At 40.8% G+C, this 22,543-nt stretch overlaps 3 protein-coding genes and 1 long non-coding RNA gene across 7 annotated transcripts in view; 2 read left to right on the top strand and 2 right to left on the bottom strand.

Annotated features, from left to right (window-relative positions):
* GNAL (G protein subunit alpha L) overlaps positions 1-3,769 on the top strand; it is a 191,532-nt gene extending 187,763 nt beyond the window's left edge. The window contains exon 12 of the mRNA XM_019545823.1: positions 2,214-3,769. Coding sequence (XP_019401368.1) covers positions 2,214-2,360 — 147 coding nt within the window. The 3' untranslated portion in view covers positions 2,361-3,769. The remainder of the gene's footprint in view (positions 1-2,213) is intronic.
* Positions 3,770-3,856: 87 nt separating this feature from the next.
* On the bottom strand, positions 3,857-21,111 carry MPPE1 (metallophosphoesterase 1). 3 transcript variants are annotated; one of them, XM_019545808.1, is made up of 10 exons: positions 21,034-21,111; positions 20,783-20,930; positions 16,690-16,795; positions 15,555-15,658; positions 13,887-13,967; positions 10,697-10,805; positions 8,430-8,501; positions 8,219-8,341; positions 7,294-7,434; positions 3,857-5,991 (listed from the first exon to the last, which is right to left on the bottom strand). In XM_019545808.1, the coding sequence occupies exons 2-10, from the start codon at positions 20,845-20,847 to the stop codon at positions 5,815-5,817; spliced, it is 978 nt and encodes a 325-aa protein (XP_019401353.1). In that variant the 5' UTR covers positions 20,848-20,930; positions 21,034-21,111; the 3' UTR covers positions 3,857-5,814. The 3 variants fall into 3 exon arrangements, with proteins under 3 accessions (XP_019401353.1, XP_019401334.1, XP_019401342.1); XM_019545789.1 differs by having other exon boundaries at positions 20,783-21,082; XM_019545797.1 differs by lacking the exon at positions 10,697-10,805 and having other exon boundaries at positions 8,219-8,324; positions 20,783-21,082.
* On the top strand, positions 8,498-14,348 carry LOC109317266. The gene is made up of 3 exons (XR_002103014.1): positions 8,498-9,482; positions 13,920-13,924; positions 14,338-14,348. It is a non-coding gene; the product is annotated as an uncharacterized LOC109317266 (long non-coding RNA).
* The window catches only part of LOC109317246, a 15,990-nt gene continuing 14,518 nt past the window's right edge, over positions 21,072-22,543 (bottom strand). For both annotated transcript variants that reach the window (XM_019545844.1, XM_019545853.1), the window contains exon 8: positions 21,072-21,159. The gene's annotated coding sequence lies outside the window, so the exon portion shown is untranslated. The remainder of the gene's footprint in view (positions 21,160-22,543) is intronic.

Here is a 22,543-nt window from a genome sequence, read left to right as displayed (position 1 = left end):
TATATAAATTTAATTTATATTTAATATACAGATCTACATTATACTTTTTGGTGCATCTGTCAGATTAATATCATTAATCCCATGCTCATAAATTAGGGTTTACCTCCATTGCTTTGGGACAGACAAGTAATCTCAGCCAAGCATAGATGGGAGTATGTTGCACATAGTTGGATGAATGCCACAGTGAAACAGAGATGGAATTTTACAGTGATTATAGCTATTTGATGTATTACATATCAACAATGCATCTATGTAAAAATATATTGTTCAACATTAATGTTTCATCTGACTCATTTTGCAGTCATAATCAATACAGCAGGAACAAGTTACCTATCACCTGAATCTAGTTCTAAAATCAATATTTATCTCTGATAGGTTAACCCTTGGGGTCTATTTTTTGATGTACAGTTAATGAGCACAAGGGAGGCATGGACATGGAACAGTTGCAAACTCTTTGAATTTAGTTAAAACTACACAAAAAAGATCCTCCAAAACAACCACTGCTTTTAATTGGCCTAGGCACTTAATCCATTTTTAAGCACTGAATTTGCCAAATCTTTGGCTCTTATTAGTCCTTTAAAATTACCTCTCTTAAAAGTTTGATCCTGTGTAAGAGCAATTACTGTATTGAAAACAGACCATATGGAACATTAATCTAAAGACAGAGATGGGTAAATCTGCCCTTTTATTCTTTATAAACTGAGAAAATATGCCCTGGTAACCTACAGTATGATTCAGAAGGGAAAATATAAAAATACTTTTATCTTTCATAATCTTATATTTGCCCTTAGAAAAGATCCAAAAAGGCCACTAGTAGTTTTCTCATTGACTGAGTGGAGGAAGATTATTTTAAATGATTCCTTTTTTAATCTGACATTCTTGTTTCTGGATTTCTGTCTACTAGTGCAAGACAGGGAAAACCACAAAGCTTGTGAAGCTTTTTGGTCCCTCAGGGCAGGGTTTGTGGTCACTGCTAGTAGTAGGGAATGCAGTGTTTCCAAATCGGACGGCACCTTTTTTGAGTTCTCTAAACAAAATCTTTGGGGGGGAAAAGGATGCTTCTTTTTCCATATCCATTCAGTACTTGACATCTCCGCTGAATGCAAATGTTCAGCAGTAAATCGTGAGGATCCCAGTCCATTTTCTATATATACTGCCCATCTGTAAAACCAATAAGGTAGGCCACCAATTGCCAGTGAGTTCTATCAAACAGATAATTGAAAATGGTAAAACTATTTGGGCAGACCCTCTGGCCGTGTCTACATGAAACACTTTACTGTGCAGTAGACTAACCTACTGTGCAGTAAAGCATCACTGCCTACACACACAGGCACTTACCACACAGTAAATTAGTTTGCTACACAGTGAAGGCAATGCATTAATTGCAATGTAGACATGGCTTGTGTTGTATATGGGGCTAATCATACTATCTTTTAAACTACTAAGCTGGATGTGGAGAGAGAGCATGTTTTTGTCTGGTATAAGAGTAGCTGTATAAAACTGATATAATTGTAAACCCTTGTAAACTACAATTGGGCAACTTAAAGCGTCTCTTATAGTGAAGAAATGTTTGCATGTGCCCAGTAAGGGAGATTGTGGAAATTAAGCCCATGCTTGGATGCTTCAGAGACTGAGAGCTACCAAAAATTGGGGATGAGAAATGAAAGTGTTTTTTCCCCTCTTTTTTTTTTTAAATTTGGAAGTAAAAGTTCCAGAAGAAGTGGCTGCACACAGCCCTGTTGTCTCCTTCATTGGCTATTTCTGTATTAATCACAGTCATTTTATGTCTACTTTAGGCTTTCTTTAATGCTTTTTCACTGTAATAACTTAGCAGTGACATAATCAAGATATCTATTTAAATATAGATACCTAAATGGGATCCAATTGCCAGCTCCTACAGTATTAGTAGTTTTAGTAGCAGGGATTAAAACTTCAAAACAAGCAATTGAGAACTGAAATTTGGCTTAGACTGGATTTCCTCCCTTTGCTTACCAACAGCTTTCCCGCTAAGAGACTTGATACGTGTATATCTACTTGACTCATTTATTCAGAATATGCCAGTGCTGTATCTGGCTAGTCAAGCAGAAATCTCTGAAAACTGGCTATTATTTTCTACATGACACAACCTCAGAGTTCATGTGGTTACTGGAAGAAGTAACTCCTGTGTACACAGCCCTGAGGAATCATTCCTTACTGTCTCATTTTTTCTGCAGAGGATAAGCACGGCAACTGGAGACGGCAAGCATTACTGCTACCCCCACTTCACGTGTGCAGTGGACACAGAAAACATCCGCAGAGTGTTCAACGACTGTCGAGACATCATTCAGAGAATGCATCTTCGCCAGTATGAACTCTTGTGATTGGGATCACTGTGGAGCCTGTGGTTTTAAATTCTTTGCTCCTTAGTCTCTCTATTACCCCACACAGGGTGGAAGAATATATTATAGAAATGTCAGTCCCATCAGTTTGTTTACCTTGATTATTTAACCCTTAAGCTGATTGGAACCAAGTTTGGGTTTCTTTTCTTCCATGCTTTTTTGGGATTATTTGTGTGCTTTATTTTGACGTGCCACTTCTTTATCATTCCACTAAGCCCTCTGGCTACCTCTCTTTCCTTAGTTTTTTTTTTCCCCTTAATTGAACATAACCTGCTAAATTTTTCAAGCAGGTTAATGTTACTTCAAACTGGTATCTCTCAGCTGGATGACACTAAAGTCATAACTATCCCTGTGTGCGGGTTCCTTTTTTTTAACATGACATCGAAGAGTACTTGATAGGTGAAAAAAAGAATAATGCACTTTGTATCAGGTTATTAAATACTGTTGAGGAAGTATACACACAATGTAGCAGCACCACAATATTTATTACTCTGTCACAGTTTTTAGCATTACTGAGTTGCAGGTCAACTGATAAAGTGACCTCCTCTTTTAAGCCGTTACTGGCATAGGAAGTAGAGTAGACAATGAGAGGAATAGTGAAGATAAGCAATTTTTCTGGGGTTTTGGGGCTAAGTGTCTCTGCACACCTCAGGCATTTGAATTACAGCTACTTTTTCAGCCTATTGCATCTAGGCAGAAAAATTACCACCCTCAGTTCAGTTATTTGTGCTGTCCACAAATGATCCTCTTAGTTTAGATCATTCTTGGACAACAGTCCTCTCCCCTATATATATTTTTTGTTTTACTGCTGGTTTATTATATTGTACAGACTGTAAAATGTAATATTATTTTGTACAACTTTATTGAAGAAAAATACTTGTAGAAGATCTTTGTGCCTTGATTATGGCTGTACCTGTAAAATGAGCTAAGATGTAAGTATGTTTTTGACTGCGCTGTACAGCTTGATGTCAACCTTACCTGCAGCAGTGACTGGAGGTAAGAACTTTATCTGTAGAGTTTAGGGTTTTTTTTCTGGTTTATATAAAAATGCTCTTTAGTATAAAAAATTATAAATTATGCAAATTAACCACTTACCTTTCCAAGTAAGGTATTACAGTCACCGGATGTTGCAGCAACATGCCTTTCTCTTTTGAAGTCTCAGCTTTAAAACATTGGAATTCATTCAAGTGTCCAAATTGCAACCTGGTGTTGTTTTAATGGGAATCAAGGATTTTTTTTTCTTTATCTTTAGAAACTATGTTTGGTAATTCTTTGGTCATTCATAGAACTTCACAATTGCAGAAGCCAATTGTGAATGTGTAAAGCACCATTCTATAGAGCTCTTCAATCTTTGTACCAACAGCAGCTTTCATTGTGCAAGTAAATAGCAAGAAAGAAGAAAAAAAAAGGTGTAAACCCTTGTGTCTGGCCTAAGAGAATTACAAGATGACATTTTTATTTCTCTTTTAATAAAGAGACACATTAGAAAATTGTTTTATTTTAAATATTGTAGAATCAAAATGTGTGAATATTTCTCAAACTTGAATAATTTATGCAAATGACATTCTCAAAACAAGTTGTGGTACAGTACAATATACAAAAAGCAAGAATTGCTGTAGCAATAAGGCATGTCCTTTTTAGTAACTATAACACTGCTTTATATTTTATACATGGGTGTTTTGTGTCTGTGAGTATATACTTTTCCTGTGTCCAAGATAACCTGTACAAATGTCTAAAATTACAGTTGCAATAACAGAAACATAGAGAAAAGTGTTAGCCTACATTACTTCAGACATTGTTTTACCACTCCTTGGATTGTCTCCACTCTTTGTTTTAATTAAGGACAAATTGAGCTCTGAAGTGTTTTCAGCCAAACACTATGAAGCAAATTTTTATAATGGAGGCATGACTATTTGTAAACTCAGTCTTTTTTCACTTATCATTAGACTGTAGAGAAAATTCAGTAATTGGTTCTATTTTAAAATGGAATTGTTTCAATACTAAATCACAGACACTGTACTAAGACCCTTCCATAGTTTCTACCCCTTGCCATGAAATTACTACTGGGCTGTAGATATTTTTATATCTGTCTGCTCCAGAGTTCTCATTGTGTTTCCCAGAAAGTGAAAGGCAGAGGGTAGTTAGTAATAGGAATAACTGGACACAGAAATTCTCTTGCTTTCCCTATCAAATCCTCCCCATCAACAAACTAGCATTTTTTTCTAAGAATAAGCGAAGCAGGTAGGACTTAAAAAGTAACATGTTAGGCTAGAGCTCCCTTCTTCTGCGAAGACATCAGAAGGAAACTTCCCAATGCAAAAAACAGTTTTCCTTCTGGTTAAAATGGGATTTTGTTCCCTCTTCCCCCATGCTGAAACAAGCAGGGACTCTAGCCTCTAGGTCTTTGCCATCTACCTACTGCCAACCATTTGGAGGCCCTCTGACTTCACCAGCTCTGAGGCCCACTGTGGCCATCCTGTTGGGGTTTCTGCATAACCCCATTAAAAAGGGAGATTCCGTCTTGAAGGTAGTTCTACAATAAAGTTAATGTAACCTCCTTTAGTAACTATTTTGGAATCTTGCAGGGACACGTAATCCAGGACCAAGACATAGGTAACTGTTAATACAGTGGTGTCTGACCTCCCTTCCTGGGGAAGACTGGCAAATGAAGGGACCCTCTCCACACAGATCTCTGGGATGCAACAGGGCCTTCATTTTTACAATTACCATAGCACATCTTTTTAAAGACAGCAGTTTGAGAGGTGTCACCCTAATTTTTATAGCAGGTTCGAAGTGTGTTTTGACACTTCTGACACTTGGCAAACTGGACTTCGGAGGGTTGGGATATTTGACACTAACTGTCTGGTAGACAAGAGCTGCAGGTTGCAATCATCAACATCTGACTTTAATGCATCAGGGACTAGTGGATTTCTTCTCCCAAATGACAGTCTTGCCCACGACATCCTATAAACGTTAAGGAAATCTGCATCTCTTAATGCTGATTTATCTAGCTCCTGCTGACATTAACAGAGTCTCACACAAGAAGGGCATGCAGCAATAAAATATACAGAAGTGTTCCAGTTTGCAAGCCTAAGCCTCTACTAGGGTAGGACACAAGTGCAGTCAAGTGATGAGGCTGTAATATTTACATAATGTACAGTTAAACTTTTAATATACATATTTGATACAAAAAATATAGCAGAAAAGGACTCATTTGATTGTAGAATACAGTATTTTTGTACAGCATGAAACAATTTCAGTTAATTATTTATCCTGTAGTAGTCATATCAACTGTATAGGACTTCTATGGTATGTGTGAATGCAACCTGCCTTTGGACTAGCAATCAAATTAGGTCATTTGCTGGCATGAATATAGTTCTGATGTTTGACTGTTCTCAGCTTTGGTATCAGTGACTGACTGCAGGTGTTTGGCTCTTCATACTGCTTTATGCTTACTGATTAAACACTGAGCAAAATAAAAAGATGGCATGAGAAAATGAGCTAGTAGGAGGACCACAAGCAGAGCTCCAGCTGCACAGTATATAGTAAAAACTCTGCTCTCAAATGGAAGGAAGCACTTCTGGAGGGAGAAGTCAGTTGGTGTTATGCTACCCTGAAAAAGAAACAGACTCAAGTTGCTCTTACAAGGCTGGGCACAGGTTTAGTTCGCTGGTTTTAAATCAGACACAATGGGAAAGCTATCATGTTAAGTTCTACCTTGGGTGGCAGGACCTGACCCAGCTTCATAGCACAAATGCCTTCTGCCATTCCCCTGTAGTCTGTCCACACCCTAGAGTGCAGTAGGGTAAGGAAGTCTGCACTGCAAACTAAGTGTAGTGTTAACTCAGGTTTCCTAATCAAAATTGGTTAACATTAAAATAGTGGGGGGTGATGTCTAACTTGGATTTTGAGCTTGAGTTGAGAACTCAAACTCAAGTTTATAGAAGGGATTGAACTTGAACTTCAGGTGGTAACCAGACTCAAAAATCCATAGTTTTCACTGGTACTTTAATTCAAATTAGCTCATTTGGATTAGTCCAGCCTGAGTGGAGAATATTTTTTGCAGTATAATCATACATCTCTGACATGCTGCAGAGATTAGCTGCCATCAAGCTGCATACTTTCTCAGAAAAAAATTAATAGGCAGCAGGTGTTAAAAGTAGAACTTCTTAGCAAAAGAATCATACAAAAAAAGAGAAAGAATATACAGTTTGAGGAGGCTTGGGTATTCAATGGATAAAGAAAGTCTCACCCAAGAGCAGCAAGATTCAGTAATGAGACTTACCATGCTGTGAAGTGAATGGGCAGATTGTGGATTCTCTATTTTAAAAGAGAGCTTGTCAAATACTTGGAGCATCTTAAAACTGGGAAATCAGTTCTTAGTAATATCAATGATAAAAATGTAGTGAGCATTAGAACTATCTACTGGAGCATAACCAACGTTCTGTAAGACATGTGAACTGGGGACATGGAGACAGATTTTTGCCAGAAGACAAGAGTTTGCCCTGCATAAAGTGATTAATGGGCGAGCTTGAAAAGGCAAGACCACCATACAACAACTGGAGGCAGATGGTCTTGCTTTCGTAGTTGATAAATCAACCAAGAAAAATTAGTCTCTCTACTGTTCAGTACATAATACTGATGACTTCTGCAAGTCAATAGTTTACACTGCTCCCTCTTTATAAAAACATTCCTACATGCTTGTACCTGTGTACAGATCAAGCAGTATCACTTGTATGCTACACAGATTGTGCAGCCCCCTGCTATGTTTTATAAAGTGGATGCAGACTATAAAAAGTATTGGGTGTTTGAAGGAGTCGGCTCTTTTTTTTTTTTTTTTGATCAGTGGCATTGGTTAAAAAAATAGATAACTATCTCTGAATAGCAAGCTGACAAAAAAAATATTAAAACATACCATGATGAAACTAGGGTTGTTTCTATTCCTCCAACTGAATGATGGGACACTGACTTCTAGAATTTTCCCATCATGCAGTACTTCACAGGCACTGTGGGTATGGCCACTCAGAATCAAGCGGGGATGAAACCACCATATCAGCTATATTGGAAACAGTTAAAGAAAAAACTGTAAACAATGTTTAAATGCATTTTTTAAATAGCGACATAACTTAATACCTACTTTTTCTTCTGATGGGATTCCAAATAGTCTCTTTGCGCTGACGTTTTTGCAGAATCCTCCTATTTCCCTGGTCTCAAACTGTTTTGTGGGTTTTTGTAACATTTTATTAAAAGGGTTGCTTCATTTGGCCATCCTATGCATTAGAACTTGTGCAAAGCCTAGTATCATGTCACTGGCACCACATAACCCTTGCTTTTAAAAAGAGGAATGCTGCTTTCTTGTCCAGGAGGAGAACTGCACTGCAAAACTTGAGCACATACATTTCTACTGTAGGAACCATATGCTGCCCATTGAATTCATTAGGATGTTTTGTTTGCACTTTTTATGGTAATTAATTCAGTGAAGATAATGCTTAGAGTGTGTTGGAGAAGATCACTGACTTATTAGTCCTACCAAAAATGGATTACCTGTATACTCTCAAACTTTACATAGAGTACAAAATGCTACACTAAAGATAATGTTACTATAGCAGACTCAGTGCCTGGACCTATATGTGGCACAATAGTGGTGCCAAGACAGACTCTGGTGGTCCTTAGGCAGCACTTCTACCACAGAGTCTGCAAAGCCTCACTAATCAGGAAGAGCTGTGTTCAGCTTGTCTCAGCTAGCATTCGCTCTTTCCAATATGATATAAATAATTAAAAGATTTCAAGAAGAGATGTAAAGTTATGTGATATTAAATAAAGTTGCTAAATTATCAAACCTTTTGTGAAGCTTCTTGAGAAAGTACATCATACTTTTGTTTAAACGGGATGTTCTTCTCCTCAGGAGGGGCAGAATCTTCTCCAGTGCATTCAGAGTCACTCCTCCTATAAAGAGGGTAATGCTTGCAGGGATTCAGATAAGAGCAGTTATTAGCTAACAGAAGTCTTTGACAGTGTTACCAGATACACATCTTTACATCCCCAACAAACCTGTAAAAGGATTGGTTGCGAAGCAGGAAGCTGTTCCATCTCTCTGCACCTTTTGTTGGAATGCTTCTGTTCCTGCAAATAAAATCAAGCCAGACAACTTATGTTTTTCATGTCTCAGCAGTAAGAGGAAGAACCTCAGATCATAGAAACTACTTCAGTACAGTATCTCATGGAAACTGCTATGTGGCCTCTTACAGAGTTAGGAGTTTAAAAATTAGGGGAAGGAATTTTAAGAGCTAAAAAGAAGGGAGAAAAGCTGTATGATGAAATGCAATCAGAGAATAGGTAAAACAGTAAATGAAATCTTCTCCAAATAAAAGATGTCCATCCAGAGTGGTGGAAGAATAGATGGTACTGAATGAACAAAGCTTAAAATGTCTCTGAAAAATAAGGCCAATTCAGAACTAGAATGAAGTACTAGGGGAATTTTAAGGATGGCATGAGTATGGTTTATATCTTCTGTATATATATGAGAATCTAATAGCAACATTTTACTGTATATGCTGAACCACAGAAATTTGTTATGGGCCTGAGAAGACAATTGTAGTCTAGCAAGAAAACAAAGTATGCATGAAGATCCTGGCTCCAGTGGGAGTCAGCTTGGTCCATAACCCAGGATAAGAAGTTCAGGGACTGGATTAAGGCAAAGCAAATAGACATTTTTTGTTGAAAAGACGGAGGATTTAGAGCTTGTTGTTAATACTCTTCTTACACAAGACAAGCAGCTTTTTTATGAAAATAGAGCTAAAAGTGTCAATGGTAGAACCTCAAGATAACCTGTTATATCAGGGAGGAATATTTAAAAAGAATACATTTGAGGAAAGCTGAACAGGAGATGGTAGACTGAAAAGATGCCTATTCATGAAATGATGCATAACAACTTTATCCAAAGATCTTTAAATGCTCTGCAAAATGAAGTGACTCACCAAAACTTGTACAGGTCATCAATGGTAAAGCCAGAAATAGGATCTGTGTTTCCTGACTGCACATCTGTTACGTCAAACTGCCTTCATTATATCTGGCCAGCACTCAAGGAAGAATCAAGGTAACGTGGTTTAATGAAGACATGGTAACTGAAATCAGAATTTCATTATGGCTAAAAGGAAGCTAGAAAATTTGATGGAATCAAAGGGACACCTGTCATTCTGAAGGAAGAAGCAGAGACCCTATATGGGCAGGGTGGATTTGATTTAAATCCAATCAATTTGAGTCACGATTTAAATCACTGGTCAGGAAGCTTTAATTTAATCACTGGTTTCTATAAGAAGTGCATTCCTGTTTGATATCCTTTATTCATTTAACTTCTTGAAACTGCACTTTTAGAGAAAGGTAAGGCCTTGACTGTGTATACACAAACTTGCAGAGTTAGGGCTGATAATAGGGCTGATGTGTAGGTAATCAGGTCTGTTATCTCTCATCTCTATATACTGGTGTTAACAAGGATGTTATCTCTGGAGACAACAAACTCTCCCTGTGCCTGAAGAAGGGCATTTGTGCCCCAAAGCTTGCAAAGACCAATTTCTCCAACTATTTAGTTGGTCTAATAAAGGATATCACATCTACCCAATGAACCTTGTGTGCCTACTCTGGAGACACAAATCCACAGTTTGAGAACTGAAACTAAGCATCACAGAGATACTTAATGGGCTCTTAGATGCAGCATGGAGTCCCACTGGGTAGAGTGGTTTTCTTTAATCTTTCCTATTCTATTGAGAAGCCTCTGGGAACCCCATAAGACTGGGCCTCCAATATAATCCATGGCCTGGGATTATAGAAAGATAAACTTTTCTAAAAAAGGTGACATAAATATATTGTCTCAAATAGTATATAATTAAAAGTTATAATCCCTATTCCATGTGATACCTTTGAGCTTTAACATATCTTAAATTAAAACCATCTTTATAGAAGTTACTTTGAAAAAAAACTTAACCAAAAAATATGATTAAGTGAAAAAAAATCTGATTTAAATATATCCATTTTTTTTTTTAATAGTTCATTTTTATCCACCCTGTATATAGGAAGTTTAAGTGATTTCGTGAAAGAGAAGGTGGTTATGGGAGCATTGTGAGTAGAGACTATGGAATACATACAAGTGTGATCTGCAAGATGATGTCTGAACAATAGGATAGAAAGAAGGGTTCTAGTGACAGGAGGGTTGGAGACAGATTTTTCAGAGAAGAACCTGTATACTAGGACCATAGCACCAATACTTCAGTTACCACAATGAACTGTTTTAGGTAGCAACCACTTAGTAAATAAACACTTACCTGCTGGGAGCAATTCAATTTATGAGAAAGCTCCATGAGCTTTGCCTCTGCTAAACTGCAGATGGTGCAGCCATCACCCTCCAGAGCAACACTGTTCACCAGCACAAAACTGAGAAGGTGGGAGGAGAGAGAGGGAGAGAAAACTGTGTGGTAACTATGCATTAGTGGCACAACAAGGTACCATCTTTTGATGTGTTCACAAGTTGCATACATTAAAGTCAAAACATACGGTCTGAATCCAGTAATGGCTGTTCTCAGCTCACATAGTTATGGTGCAGACGTGTCCCAATTACTGTGGAGCAGAGACAACCAACAACCCTCCAAAGCTAACTGCCCACAGAAAGTGCTATTACAACATCTGGCCACTAGGTGGCACAGAACCCAATCTGCATTAAAAAAAGGACTGCTAGGCTTAAAACTAAAAAAGCAGACACAAAGTATATTATAGTAATTTTCCCACGCAAAAAACTTATTACACAGTTTTGAAGGGATTGCATTACCCCTGAAAAGATACACACTATGCAGACCTGGCCTGCCCTGTGGTGTGCATCTGCTCCATTTTATGACGCTTCATGACCAATCTTTTCTACATGCTCCTGAAACAAACTATCAGCTACCACTGCTCTACACGTTCACTTGTTTTCATAGATCTAATTGGCAAAATATCATTCAAAATTGTAACAAGAGTTTAAAGTATACTTTGTTTGCAGTGCAAAAGCTGATAACATGGAATTCTGAGGGAAAGTCAAGCCACTGCAAATTTTATTTGTTCAATAAGTGCCTCTTAGCAAAATGAAGGCAGAGCTATAGTGCAGAGGTTCTCCAACCGTGGTCCGCAGGCCACCACTGGTCCATGAGCTCCATTCAGGCGGCCCACAGAAAGGTTACGGAACAATCAAGAATATCTCTACTTGTAAAGTAAAACTACCGAGATTAAAATATGAGTTGTGTACTTTGATTTGTAGGAAAAAAAAGTTTAAGTGGTCTGCTGAGACCCTCAGCAATTTTCAAGTGGTCCACAAAAAAAAAAGTTTAAGAACCACTGCTATAGTGCTTTTGAGAGCCACTGTTCCAACTATTTTGTTTTACACCTAAAGAGATGCCTTTCTAGTCAAACTCTGGGTTTCAAGAACAGCTTCCACACCCTGCTTCATCTGCAGCCACTTAACTGTACTTTTCTTTTAGATTCTAAATTAATCTTCTCTTGCTGCTAGCCTGTTACCCCCATTGCAAGCATAAACAGCTATTCTCTTACATGCAAACAGCCAACAGAGAAGGGTGTATTCTGATTAACCACAAAAGAGAAGCAATTTTGTGATTAAGTCTGTTACATGCATAACTGAGCTACATTCATCATGCAAAGGTTACTGGAATATAGCAGATTAGTTTAAATCCCAACCAATATTTTTCATCAAGTAAGCTGTATAGTTTGCACCTGTTTTCTGCATGTGAATCTTCCTGAAGTCTATTTAATAGCATAGTTTGTATCAGTAAGCAGTTAGTCAGTATGGTATTACACATACAAGCTGCAGTGTACTATAAGTAAATCGCTGTACTATTTTAGTAAGGGCAGCATAGAGCCATTTCTTATTTCATAACTATTTTCCAAGTTAACTACTATACATGCATGTGTAGCACCAGACCTGCTTTACAAGAAGTTGTACTGCACTGGCCTGTATTATACTCAGTGGGCGTGTCTACACATGCACTTTAACGTGTGCATTAGCCTATTTTAGTGTGCATTAAAGCATCACTAAAAATGTGCTATTTAGTTAATGTGCATTAAAATAGGCTAATGCACATTTTCCTAGTACCTCACAATGGCAGATACTAAATTAAATGTGCATTAACTAAAGCGCATTAATGCACATGTAGACACTCCCAGTATTTTTTTTCCCTGAATGGTATAACACAGAGGTTCCCCAAATTTTGTTTTTTAACCCCTTCCAGATTTACCAGCTGCCTGTGTACCCCTACCAGCATATGTTTTATATTTTAACCCCTTAAGGCATTTTTATACAAGCAAGCATCGCAGCACTGGGCACTCTGAAAAGCACACGGCACTGTGAGGCTTGCAGTTGTATAAGCAGCAAAATGCACCTCAGTGCTGAGAAAATAGTGGTGGTATGCTTTTGAACTAAAATACATAAAAGGTGCTTTAGTTTAAAAGCACATCACCGCCATTTTCTACATGCTCACGTACATTATGCCAGTTATACAACTGCACGCAATGCAATGCAGTGCATGTCGGTTTGCAAGTGGAGCAGACTCAGTTTATTGGCAGATTTCTGGCATGTTGCAGGACCAAAAAGTGTGTGTATAAATGTGCTTTAACGCCAATTAGTGTTCTAATGAAAATTAAATCTTCCATTACATAATTTCTCCCGCATATCCACCAGAGATGTCCACACCCAGGTGTATGCATACCAGTTTGGGAACCCCTGGCACATCAGTTCCAAGCCTGCTTAGAACGTTTAATGTTTAAAAAATTAAGTCCGTTTTTATTTGTACTTGTATTGCAATTTGTATTTTTGTTATTCTTCCTGGGCAGAATTAGAAATTGGAAGAACGCATGACAAATAGTCAACAGTCAAAATATTTAACTGTGGGGCGGGGGTGGAGCAGGGCAGGCAGGGAGGAGTACAGAGTTTGACAATATGCCTTTTAGCAGAAGCAGTGTTCCTGTCTCACTGGAGTAGATAAGCCAGCGAGACATGCTAAATAAATGTAAAATCAACAGTGTATTTACTGGACCCTCAAAAGGTTTCTCCAACTGATATTAAAAGCTTATTCTCTCCTACAATGTATGGGGGCTTGCTTAGAGGCAAATCCTGAAGTGATCCCAGTTAAATCATTCCTATGCATATGGACTGCAGGATAGGTGTTACGTTGCCAGAGTCCACAAACAAGGGCTGAGCTTTGATAATAAAAGGGAGGATTTTCTACCAATGGTAAATGCTGGTATTTAAACAATGAACAATTTAGCTCAATCCTAGACTGCATTTAACACTTGCAACCAGTGGATGAAAGTAAAAAGACACAAATCTGAGTCTGTTGTAATAGTTCCCTCTATGCTCTCCGAGATCACATTTATGGGTAAACAATAACTGTTCACAATAACAGGAAAAAAGGGTTTAGCAAAATAAAAAAGAACTAAGAGGGTCTGAATGTTAGCACAAAGTAGCCTTACTTGACTCCTTTCCGGGTTACTATAATTTCTGAGGTGAAGTTGAAGACTTTTTCAAATCGTTTCAACTTGTAAGTGGTCATTCTGCATTTTGTTAAAAAACAAAAACAAACAAAAAAAAACAAACACACAAAACTGTGATACTCAAAACCTTGGCATAATACACTGAAAACTGCCTTTTACATTGGTTTACAAATGCACTAAGCAGCTTACTTCTCCAGTGTCCAGATTATACCTTAAGGCTCAGATTCTGCTGCTTTGCCACTATACTCAGGCTTCAGAGTCTTACTGCAGTGTACACTCACCCCCTCCTGTAAATACAGCAGGTAGAGGCCACTCATGCAACTCATCCTCCCTGCTGCAGAAATAACAAGGAAAAGGGAATACCCCTCTATCTCTAGGACCCCTATCTATAGGGATCTATTGCGCTGCTGCAGTTCAACATGTGTTAGAGCAGTGCTGAGTCTGTTGTGCCAGCACAGCCATACTGGCTCTGAAGAGAATAGTAGCATGAGCAGGAAAGCATACAGTGAGCATGAAGGCACTTTCATAAGGCATTCCACCACCCAGCCCAAAGATCTGACTTCTAAAGTGAAAGCCTGGCTTAATCCACACTTGAAAACATTCTAGATCAGGGGCAGGCAATTATTTTGGGTGAAGGGCCGCTTAACCGGGTTTTGGCAAGCTGTCAAGAGCCATATGGATAGCTCCACCCCTTGACAAGTGGCCCCCCAGCCCGGTCACCATCTTGGGACTGGAAATCCCACCCCCTAAACCCTGACCTTTGCCACCACAAGTCCCTCCCCATGCCCCCAGAAGTACTCCTTTCAGCAAGGTGTTTTGCCATCTTGGAACCAGAAAAATACCAATTGATATTCTAAAAAGTGAACACCTAAATCATTCATTAATTTGATTTCAAAACATATTTTTGTCCTGGTTTACATGTTTCTGTAGTGTACACAGAGGTGATTGTATACAATAGCTTAAAATGAAGTCTTACTCTTGTATATTGGGAGAGTATAGGTTTGTGGGGGGCTGTGGGTGTGTGGGTATTTCAGGTGTGGGGGTGGATAGGCATGAGGGGTGTCTGTGGGGTGAGGGAGCTGTAGGTGTATGTGTGGATATGTGGAGTGTGGGTGGGTATGGGGTTTGTGGGGGGCTGTGGGGGGGGATGTGGGTGTGAGGGTCTGCATGTGAACAGTGCAAGGGAAGTGTGGGTATATGCGTACGATGGGGTGTGCATGTTGGACTCGCCCTGTGAACACACACAGACATACAGAGTTCTTCCCTACATTCCCGCCCCCCCATACTAGCGCAGCCCCATGATCCTAATCTGGCAATACAGCCAGGAACCATGTGGTGCTGGAGCAGGGCAGGGCAAGTAAATGGCTGGGGATGGGGTGTGGGCAGGGCTGGGCTCCTGCCGCCGGCTCCCCCTGGGTCCTACTGCCCGTGGCTCGTTGTCTTTGACAGGCAACCAGGAGCAGATAAATATTTTCTAAAGTTTTTAGGGGTCCCGCAGTCCAGATAGAATGGCCTGGTGGGACAGATCTGGCATGCAGGCTATTTTGCCCACCCCTGCTCTACAAAATTTGCAAGGGTTTGAATCATATGCAAATCACAGGAATTACTATTTAGACCCTAGCATTTCGGTCTCACTGAAATACTTACTCATAATGAAAGCCAATGTCATGGTTGCCAACAATAACCACAAGCTCAGTTTGAGCTGGATGTCGAAACATCCTCTGAAATCTCCTGACATCATCTGCCCAAGCCTGCAGGAAAATTGCAGAAATTGGTGGTGCTGATGACAACTATGAAAAAGCTTACTTGTGTGGTGTCACATTGGTTAATAGACCCTGAGAGACATTCATGTTTTAGGAGCCTGGACTATAGAAAAGACAAAAGACAAAACTCCTCCCCAAACTTGGGGAGAATCACCAGATTTCAGATTGACAAGATGGGTTCATTAAAAGAGGTGCTAGCATGCCAACTGCTCTTGCAAAGAGTGAAAACTGGCTTTAAAACACAGTAAAGACATAGAACTTTGTGACCAGCCAGCAGTAGATCAAACTGCATAGGTGGGCATTAATACACAGGTCTATATTATTGTTTGCAAAATTCTCTAGCAAGAAATTTTTGCACATTCTGGATAATGCACTTCTTCAGATTCCAAATGCCAATTGTCTCCTGTACACTAAAAAAGGCTGAATAAATTAATCATTTGCTATTTAAGTTTCAATTGCTGCCCACCATTTTCATACTAATATCCTGTCTGGCATCTTAGGAACTGGCCACAAAGCTTTATAAATATGTTGTGGTGTTGAATTTTACCTTTTTGGTAGTGCAGGACATCAGTAGGAAGAGGACTGTGCCAGTAAAATAGTACTTCCTATTAGCAGGAGTAAACCCACCTGATCCCCTTTTCTGTTTTAGTGCTTCATATGTACAATAAGGATCACACTTAATCCTGTGCCCCAGAGGCATGCCCATTCTCTGTGCACACCCCATACCCTCTTAACCATGTAATCAAAGTGCCAGGGGTCTAAACTCCCTCAAAGCAAGAGAGAAAATTTAGTACTTAATGGCTATGTGTCATCCCCATTCAGACTGGGCCACAACAGCCTTGTAGTGCCAGGATCACATCACAGAAGACCTTCCAGCCCATAATACAGAACTATAAATTGGGCTTAAGGATAATCTTCCATTTACACTAGTCCCACTTTGCTCATCTCTGTGGGTCAACCCCTTCATAGAAACCCAATTGCTTCTTTATTAGCTCATCAAGCAGATGTGGCCCTCTTACCTGTGAGCGGCTCCACTTCCCTTCATCAAAGACATCACCCAGAATAAAAACAACATCTGGCTGCAGTAACAGGGCAGTTTGGAAGGCTCTCTCCATTTGCCACTCCCTACAGAGAAAAGTTCTTGTCAATATATGCCTCTAACTTCCTGCTACTTTGAATATACAAAGTCTGACCTGACAGGAAGACAAGGCAGACACTTATAAGGTAAGGCAGACACCTACAAGACTTACCATGACACTAGAGGTACACCGATACATTGCTCCATATCATATCAGCACCAATAAAAGGAAAATTTACATGATCAGCAATTGGCTTTTTTTGGCTGATGTGGCCAATAATTTCACCAATAAATGAATGTACACAGCATGTATACAGCCAGCCCGGCAACTTGAAAAGCAGTATCTGGCTGGTAAATCTGCAGAGGGGAAGGGGCATTTTGTGGGGGGCAGATCGAGGCTCCTACCCTGGAGATCTTCAAAAGCAAGACTGGATGCACACCTTGCTGGAGTTATTTGACCCCAGCAGTCTTTCCTGCCCAGAGCAGGAAGGGTGGCCCCGATGATCTCACAAGGTCCCTTCCAGCCCTAAACTTCTGTGAATCTGTGAGGCCCTCAGAGTGAGGCACGAAGTGGGGCTGGGGCAGGGGCTGTTGGCTAGGGATGGCACTGGACTCTTCCTGGCAGAGGGGCTGAGCCAGGGCTGCACTCAGGGTGGGTGGCAACAGCACTAGAAGTGGGGCCTAAGGCAAAGTGGGGTGGCTGCAGCTCCCCCATACCTCCCCCTCCCAGCACCACCACCACCTACTCCAAGCACAGCCCCCCCCACTGGGAAGAGCCCAGCGCTGGCTCTGCCCCCAGTCCACAGCAGCAGCCCACCTTTGCCCCACACACAGATCCAGGGGCACACGCCCCCCATGGCTCTCCTAGGGGTGCGTGTAGCAGCAGGCTTCATCCCCCTGTCCCATCCCGACTGGGCAGCACCTGCCCCATCCCTACTCCCTCCCTCACCACAGGGGCCTCAATCCGCCCCCACCACCCCTTCCCCCCAACAGACTTACCAGCCAGATGCTGCTGTCCAACCTGCCAGGCTGCATATCAGCAATCGAATCAGTATCAACCAATATGGTTCATTAATAATAGGTCATCAGTATCAGCCAAAATAATCTTTATCGGTGCACCCCTACATGACACCTAGCTAAACATAAATCCTAGGGGCCCATTTACATGCTCAAGTGCAACTGAATGTGTGTCGCTTTTGGCATTATGGATATTTTAGATCTATTTCTACCTGCACAGCACTGTTTCTCTGTCCAAGCACACAGCAAAGCCTCCCCTATGGACACATATGTGCCATCCTGCGCAAGGTGACGCAGAACTATATTTAAGTACTTGAAGCTGAAACCAGAGCAAAATCACAATTAGCAAGTGGACAGTGAATGTGATGGTGGAGAAGGATGATGACCCTCTAGCCCAAAAGTTTAGTGTAGGACTGTCCAACTGGCAGCCCTTGACCTCATGCAGCCCACAAGGGTTATGCCTGGTCCCCTCTTCCCCCATTGTCCCAGCTGCAACAGCAGCTGGAGTCTCTGGGCTCTCCCTCCTCTTACTTCCGATTTCCATGCCTGTCCCCAGAGTGGGGAGATGCAATGAGGCACAGTGAAAAGAGCAGAGGATGAGCCTGGGGCTGTGTGGGTGTGTGATGCAACGGTGAATGGGGCACCCATGTGGTTGCATGGTGCACTGCAGGCAGAAGGGGCCTTGCCCACATGGCCCAGGGATGCCATAGCCCCCATTGATACAGTATGGCCCCCAGTCACTTAGAAGTTGAACAGCCCTAGCTCTAGCAGCTAGGATACATGCTCAGATTCCAGGTTCCCCAGACCCATAAATGGTTTGGAATTGCATCTCCTACTTTCCAACACAGACAACCAAGAGGGGCTAAGAGAAGAGCAAGCCAGGAATGCAGTTTAGCGAGATGGAAACAGCAATGGAAGGGAGCAAGCCCTGGATTTGGCCCTGTCCCTCTCTCAAAGGCTTTTCTGCATCTTTCAATAATCACTGCCTAAAATAAAACAGCTGGAGGATAAATTTTGTCCACTCCACAGAGCACAGAACCCAAGTCTTGCTCCCTTCTATTGCTATGCCCATCACAGAGTCACATTCCTTCTTGCTTGCTCTCCTCTGGGACTTGCATATCTTCTACTTAGGTACCTAGTGTGGCAGCCTTTAGAAGAGGGCTAGAAAAATGCTCTGGGTATTCCCTAGTTCATAGCCTGGTAGTTGAAGCATTTTGCTGGGAAACAGGTGTAGGTCAAACCCCTTCTGGCTGGCTGAGAAGTCCATCCTCTTCCCAGTCACCATTCAGTTGTTAGTTGTGGGATTTTTCCAGCCCCACCTTCAGAGTTTTATGTAACATTACATGCCTAACTAGCAGGACTGCCAGAGAGCAGATGTAGCCAGAGTGGAGCCTTCTAAGCATCTTCAGAAGGGAAAACATAGCTGTTGATGGAAATAGGAACTAAAATCATATTGAGTACTAAAAATGCTACTTACATAGCTATGTTTGGGCACATAGCATTTAGATGTCTAACTGTGAGTAAGATTTAATCCTTAAAGTCCAATATGTGAGCTTCCCCCTTCCCACCCCACCAAAAACACACACTGCCCGTTCATGACATTCCATGCATAAAGTGCTGATGAAGCTAAATCTTCAGCTCATTTTAAGGGATTATTTTAAAGATTATATATAATAGATTGTTAGTAGAATGCTGATACTCATATACGCAATAATGTTTTTGTTCCTTCAGCAACCTTTCAAATTGCTAACCAAGTCTCCTCTCTGGCTAATGAAACAGCATTACAAATCATTTAAATGACATATTAACTGCATGGTACCTCAAATGCAGGAAGTCCTTTTTGCTAACAACAAAAAATGACATAACATTGTTTTAAAAGGTATCGGCTTGCATTCATAAACCAAGGATAGGCCAAAGTACTGTGGCTGTGCTCTATGCAAGGTCATACCACTGTTTTAAACCTTTCCTGTATTAGGGCACCTAGGGATGCATCTTACTTGAGTAGGTGTTGCTCTGAAATGATGTGAACCAGGGTCCTGTTGCAACTCAGAAAAGGCCACCTTCTATTATTCTGCAACTGGAACACCACTGAATTTGACAGAAATACACTAAATTTACACTGCTACATAAAATGAATACTATCCTACATACATACTATTACAAGCTGATAGTTCAGCAATAGCTTGATCTCTCAGCAGTTACCGATTCTGAGCATAACTACAAGTTTCATGTGATGCCTTAATGACCCATAAAATTTTCCCCCATTGGTGTCATAAAATAGAAACAAGCATTTTTGTATCTAGTCAATGCAGGGTTACACAAAAAGGAAAGTTACAGCTAGAAGGTTTTACTCTGTCTCAGGGAAATAAATCAAGAGAAACTCCTTCAATGTCAAGTTTCAATCTCTCCTTCCTCAACTCTTAGCTTTTGATACAATGATTTTACTTAAAAGAAAAGAATAGTCCTGAGCATTACTCAAATTCCATCTCCACAGTCCTATACCTCATGTCAGAACAGAATAAGCACTTTCCTTCTGCTTCTCTTTGAATTAACATGAAGAACAAACATGGCTTTGTGGATTAGGTTCAGGACTGGGAGATCTAGATTTTATTCCTCATTCTGCCATTGGCTCACTGTCCAACAGTAATATAGGGGACTTAAAAAACAGGGATGTTGAACAGCACATTTCTGAAAAGCACTCTATCATTTATGAAGTATTACTATGATCTGGAAAAAAAAAAAAAAAAAAAAAAAAAAGACTCCCTGATCCAAGCAAGGTACTCAGAAGCTTGTGACAATTTTTGCTATGTGAAATCTGTCAGATGCTGCACTGACTAAATAAACTGAATTCCTTAATCCTGCAAAATTATTTTGTTCTCTCCATCCCAAATTCAAATAAGAACTCATAGCCAGTCAAGCTAATTTGCCACCATTGCAGTATTTAGTACTTGTTGTATATGGATACTATTAAAAACTCCATAAATTGGTTGCAGCTTGTTCCTGAATTCAATGATTACCTTCTTAATTTGTCCAGCCAGTGCCCTTTGATTTCACCAAGCAGGTGGGTATCAGATAAAAACATTGCCTTCAAAACAGAAGCTGAAGTCTGTCTGCTGCCCTTAAGTGTGTCAGTTTTCACTTCTGGCCAATAACACTGAAATATCATTACGTAATAAATTAAAAATTCACAAAAGATTAACACTGAGCAGGCAAGACACACAAGCATCAGAAGAAAACAAACTCTCTTCTTCAAAGGAAGATTCTTCACCATGCCCGAGCTGAATCTCAACATTGCTAAAGTAGCCTATGGAAGTAATTCTCCAATGGGAAGAACTTGTCACACAGCTAGAAATGTGCAGGTCCAATCAGAGGTCTTCACAGTACTACAAAATACCTGCAAAAGAAATATAAAGTATTCACAAGGCCTGGGTTCCAGGCACTAGCCAAGCACAGCTTATTTTACAAGATGTGAAGCCAAATACCAAGCCAAAAAAAATTAACTGTCTGCATTTTAAAAGCTTTGAAGCTCTGACACTAAAGACTTAAACTTCAAGGCTAGGGACAGACATTCGAAAAGCCTGAATCAATTCAATCTTTGCCGGTTAGTCTAACCTCGCTAGACTGAACTGGTTTGTAACTGGACAAACATCCTCTCTGGATGGAGGAAATTCAGGCACATGCCTGCAGTGGCTCAGGCTAGAAGGTGGGGGTAGAGGGGTACTAGAGCAGCCTTCCCCTCCACAATGCTGAGCCTGGGTGGGCATGGCCAGGCCCCAGCAGGATGCTTTGATTAGGGGGATCTGCTTGCATGGTCCCAGGCTTTTCCCCACTGGCTGCTCAAGGGGGAGGAGTGTTGCCAGACCACAACCCCCTGCTAGCACTCTGAGGGAAGGGGGTCTGTGCAGTGCATGCATGCATCTGTTGATGATACGGAGCTTTTCATTCTCCCTCTCCCTGAAGCAAACTGACAAGCAAGCAAGCCAGCAGGGGACTGATAACAGTGATTATCACCTCATCAGCCAAACAATAGGTTCTCTCCATTAGTTCACACTCTTCTTAAACAGCTTACATGTTGATTAGCTCCAAATAGCCCTAAACAGACACTGTGGGTCTGCCTGTCCCAGTGATATTGGAGAGACACACACAGAGACACCTCTCAGCATTAGCTAGCATACCATGTGCCATGGGGCTGTGGGCTGTGCTGTGAGAGATGGGTGGGGGAGGGAGGATCCCTGCTTAAGCAGTGAGCAGCGAAGTAGGGATAGGGCAGAGGGAAGCCAGGCAGACCCTGGTGTGTCTGCAGTCTCTACCAGAGCTCCAGCCAGGGAGCAGAGGGGAAGGGCCAGGTCTGCTGTGGAACAAAGCGCCTTGCCCAACCCAGAAAGCATGCTGGAGGTGTCTGGTTTATCTTAAATCAGCAAGGGGTCTGGCACAGACATTGCATAAACCGGTTTGAGCCAAATCAGTTAAGTCTAATAGTACATTCAACCAGGTTTATCTCAAACCAGTTTCAGTCAGTCATTCTCAAACTGGTTTGTGTGTACTGAACATCTGCTCTGTCACAGGTTTAAACCAGTTTCTGATCACTTAAACCAGTTTGTGTGTAATGTCTGTCCCTAGCCCAAATGCCAAGTTGCAATTCTCAGCAGGATGAAATAGTTCACACTGAGCGCTATACTACCATAAATTGCTACCAGTATCTTTTAGCTAGCTAATTTAACAATAGTTCAAATATCTCTAAAAATGATGTCTCTAAAGACATGAATGATGAGAGCTTG

The sequence above is a fragment of the Crocodylus porosus genome, unplaced genomic scaffold (genome assembly GCF_001723895.1).
Source record: "Crocodylus porosus isolate Cpor-Errol unplaced genomic scaffold, CroPor_comp1, whole genome shotgun sequence".
NCBI lineage: Eukaryota > Metazoa > Chordata > Crocodylia > Crocodylidae > Crocodylus > Crocodylus porosus.
This window is presented reverse-complemented; position numbering and strand designations above follow the sequence as displayed.

What these genes read in the sequence shown, in the direction of transcription:
- MPPE1 (XM_019545789.1), bottom strand. Translation starts at nt 21,057, where the DNA reads ATGTTGAGATTCAGCTCGGGCATGGTGAAGAATCTTCCTTTGAAGAAG. An exon ending in CGCAACCAATCCTTTTACAG is followed by an intron (nt 8,342 to 8,429) that starts GTTTGTTGGGGA and finishes AATCCCTGCAAG; the next exon opens with CATTACCCTCTTTATAGGAG. An exon ending in CTCAAGAAGCTTCACAAAAG is followed by an intron (nt 7,435 to 8,218) that starts GTTTGATAATTT and finishes TTTCCAATATAG; the next exon opens with CTGATATGGTGGTTTCATCC.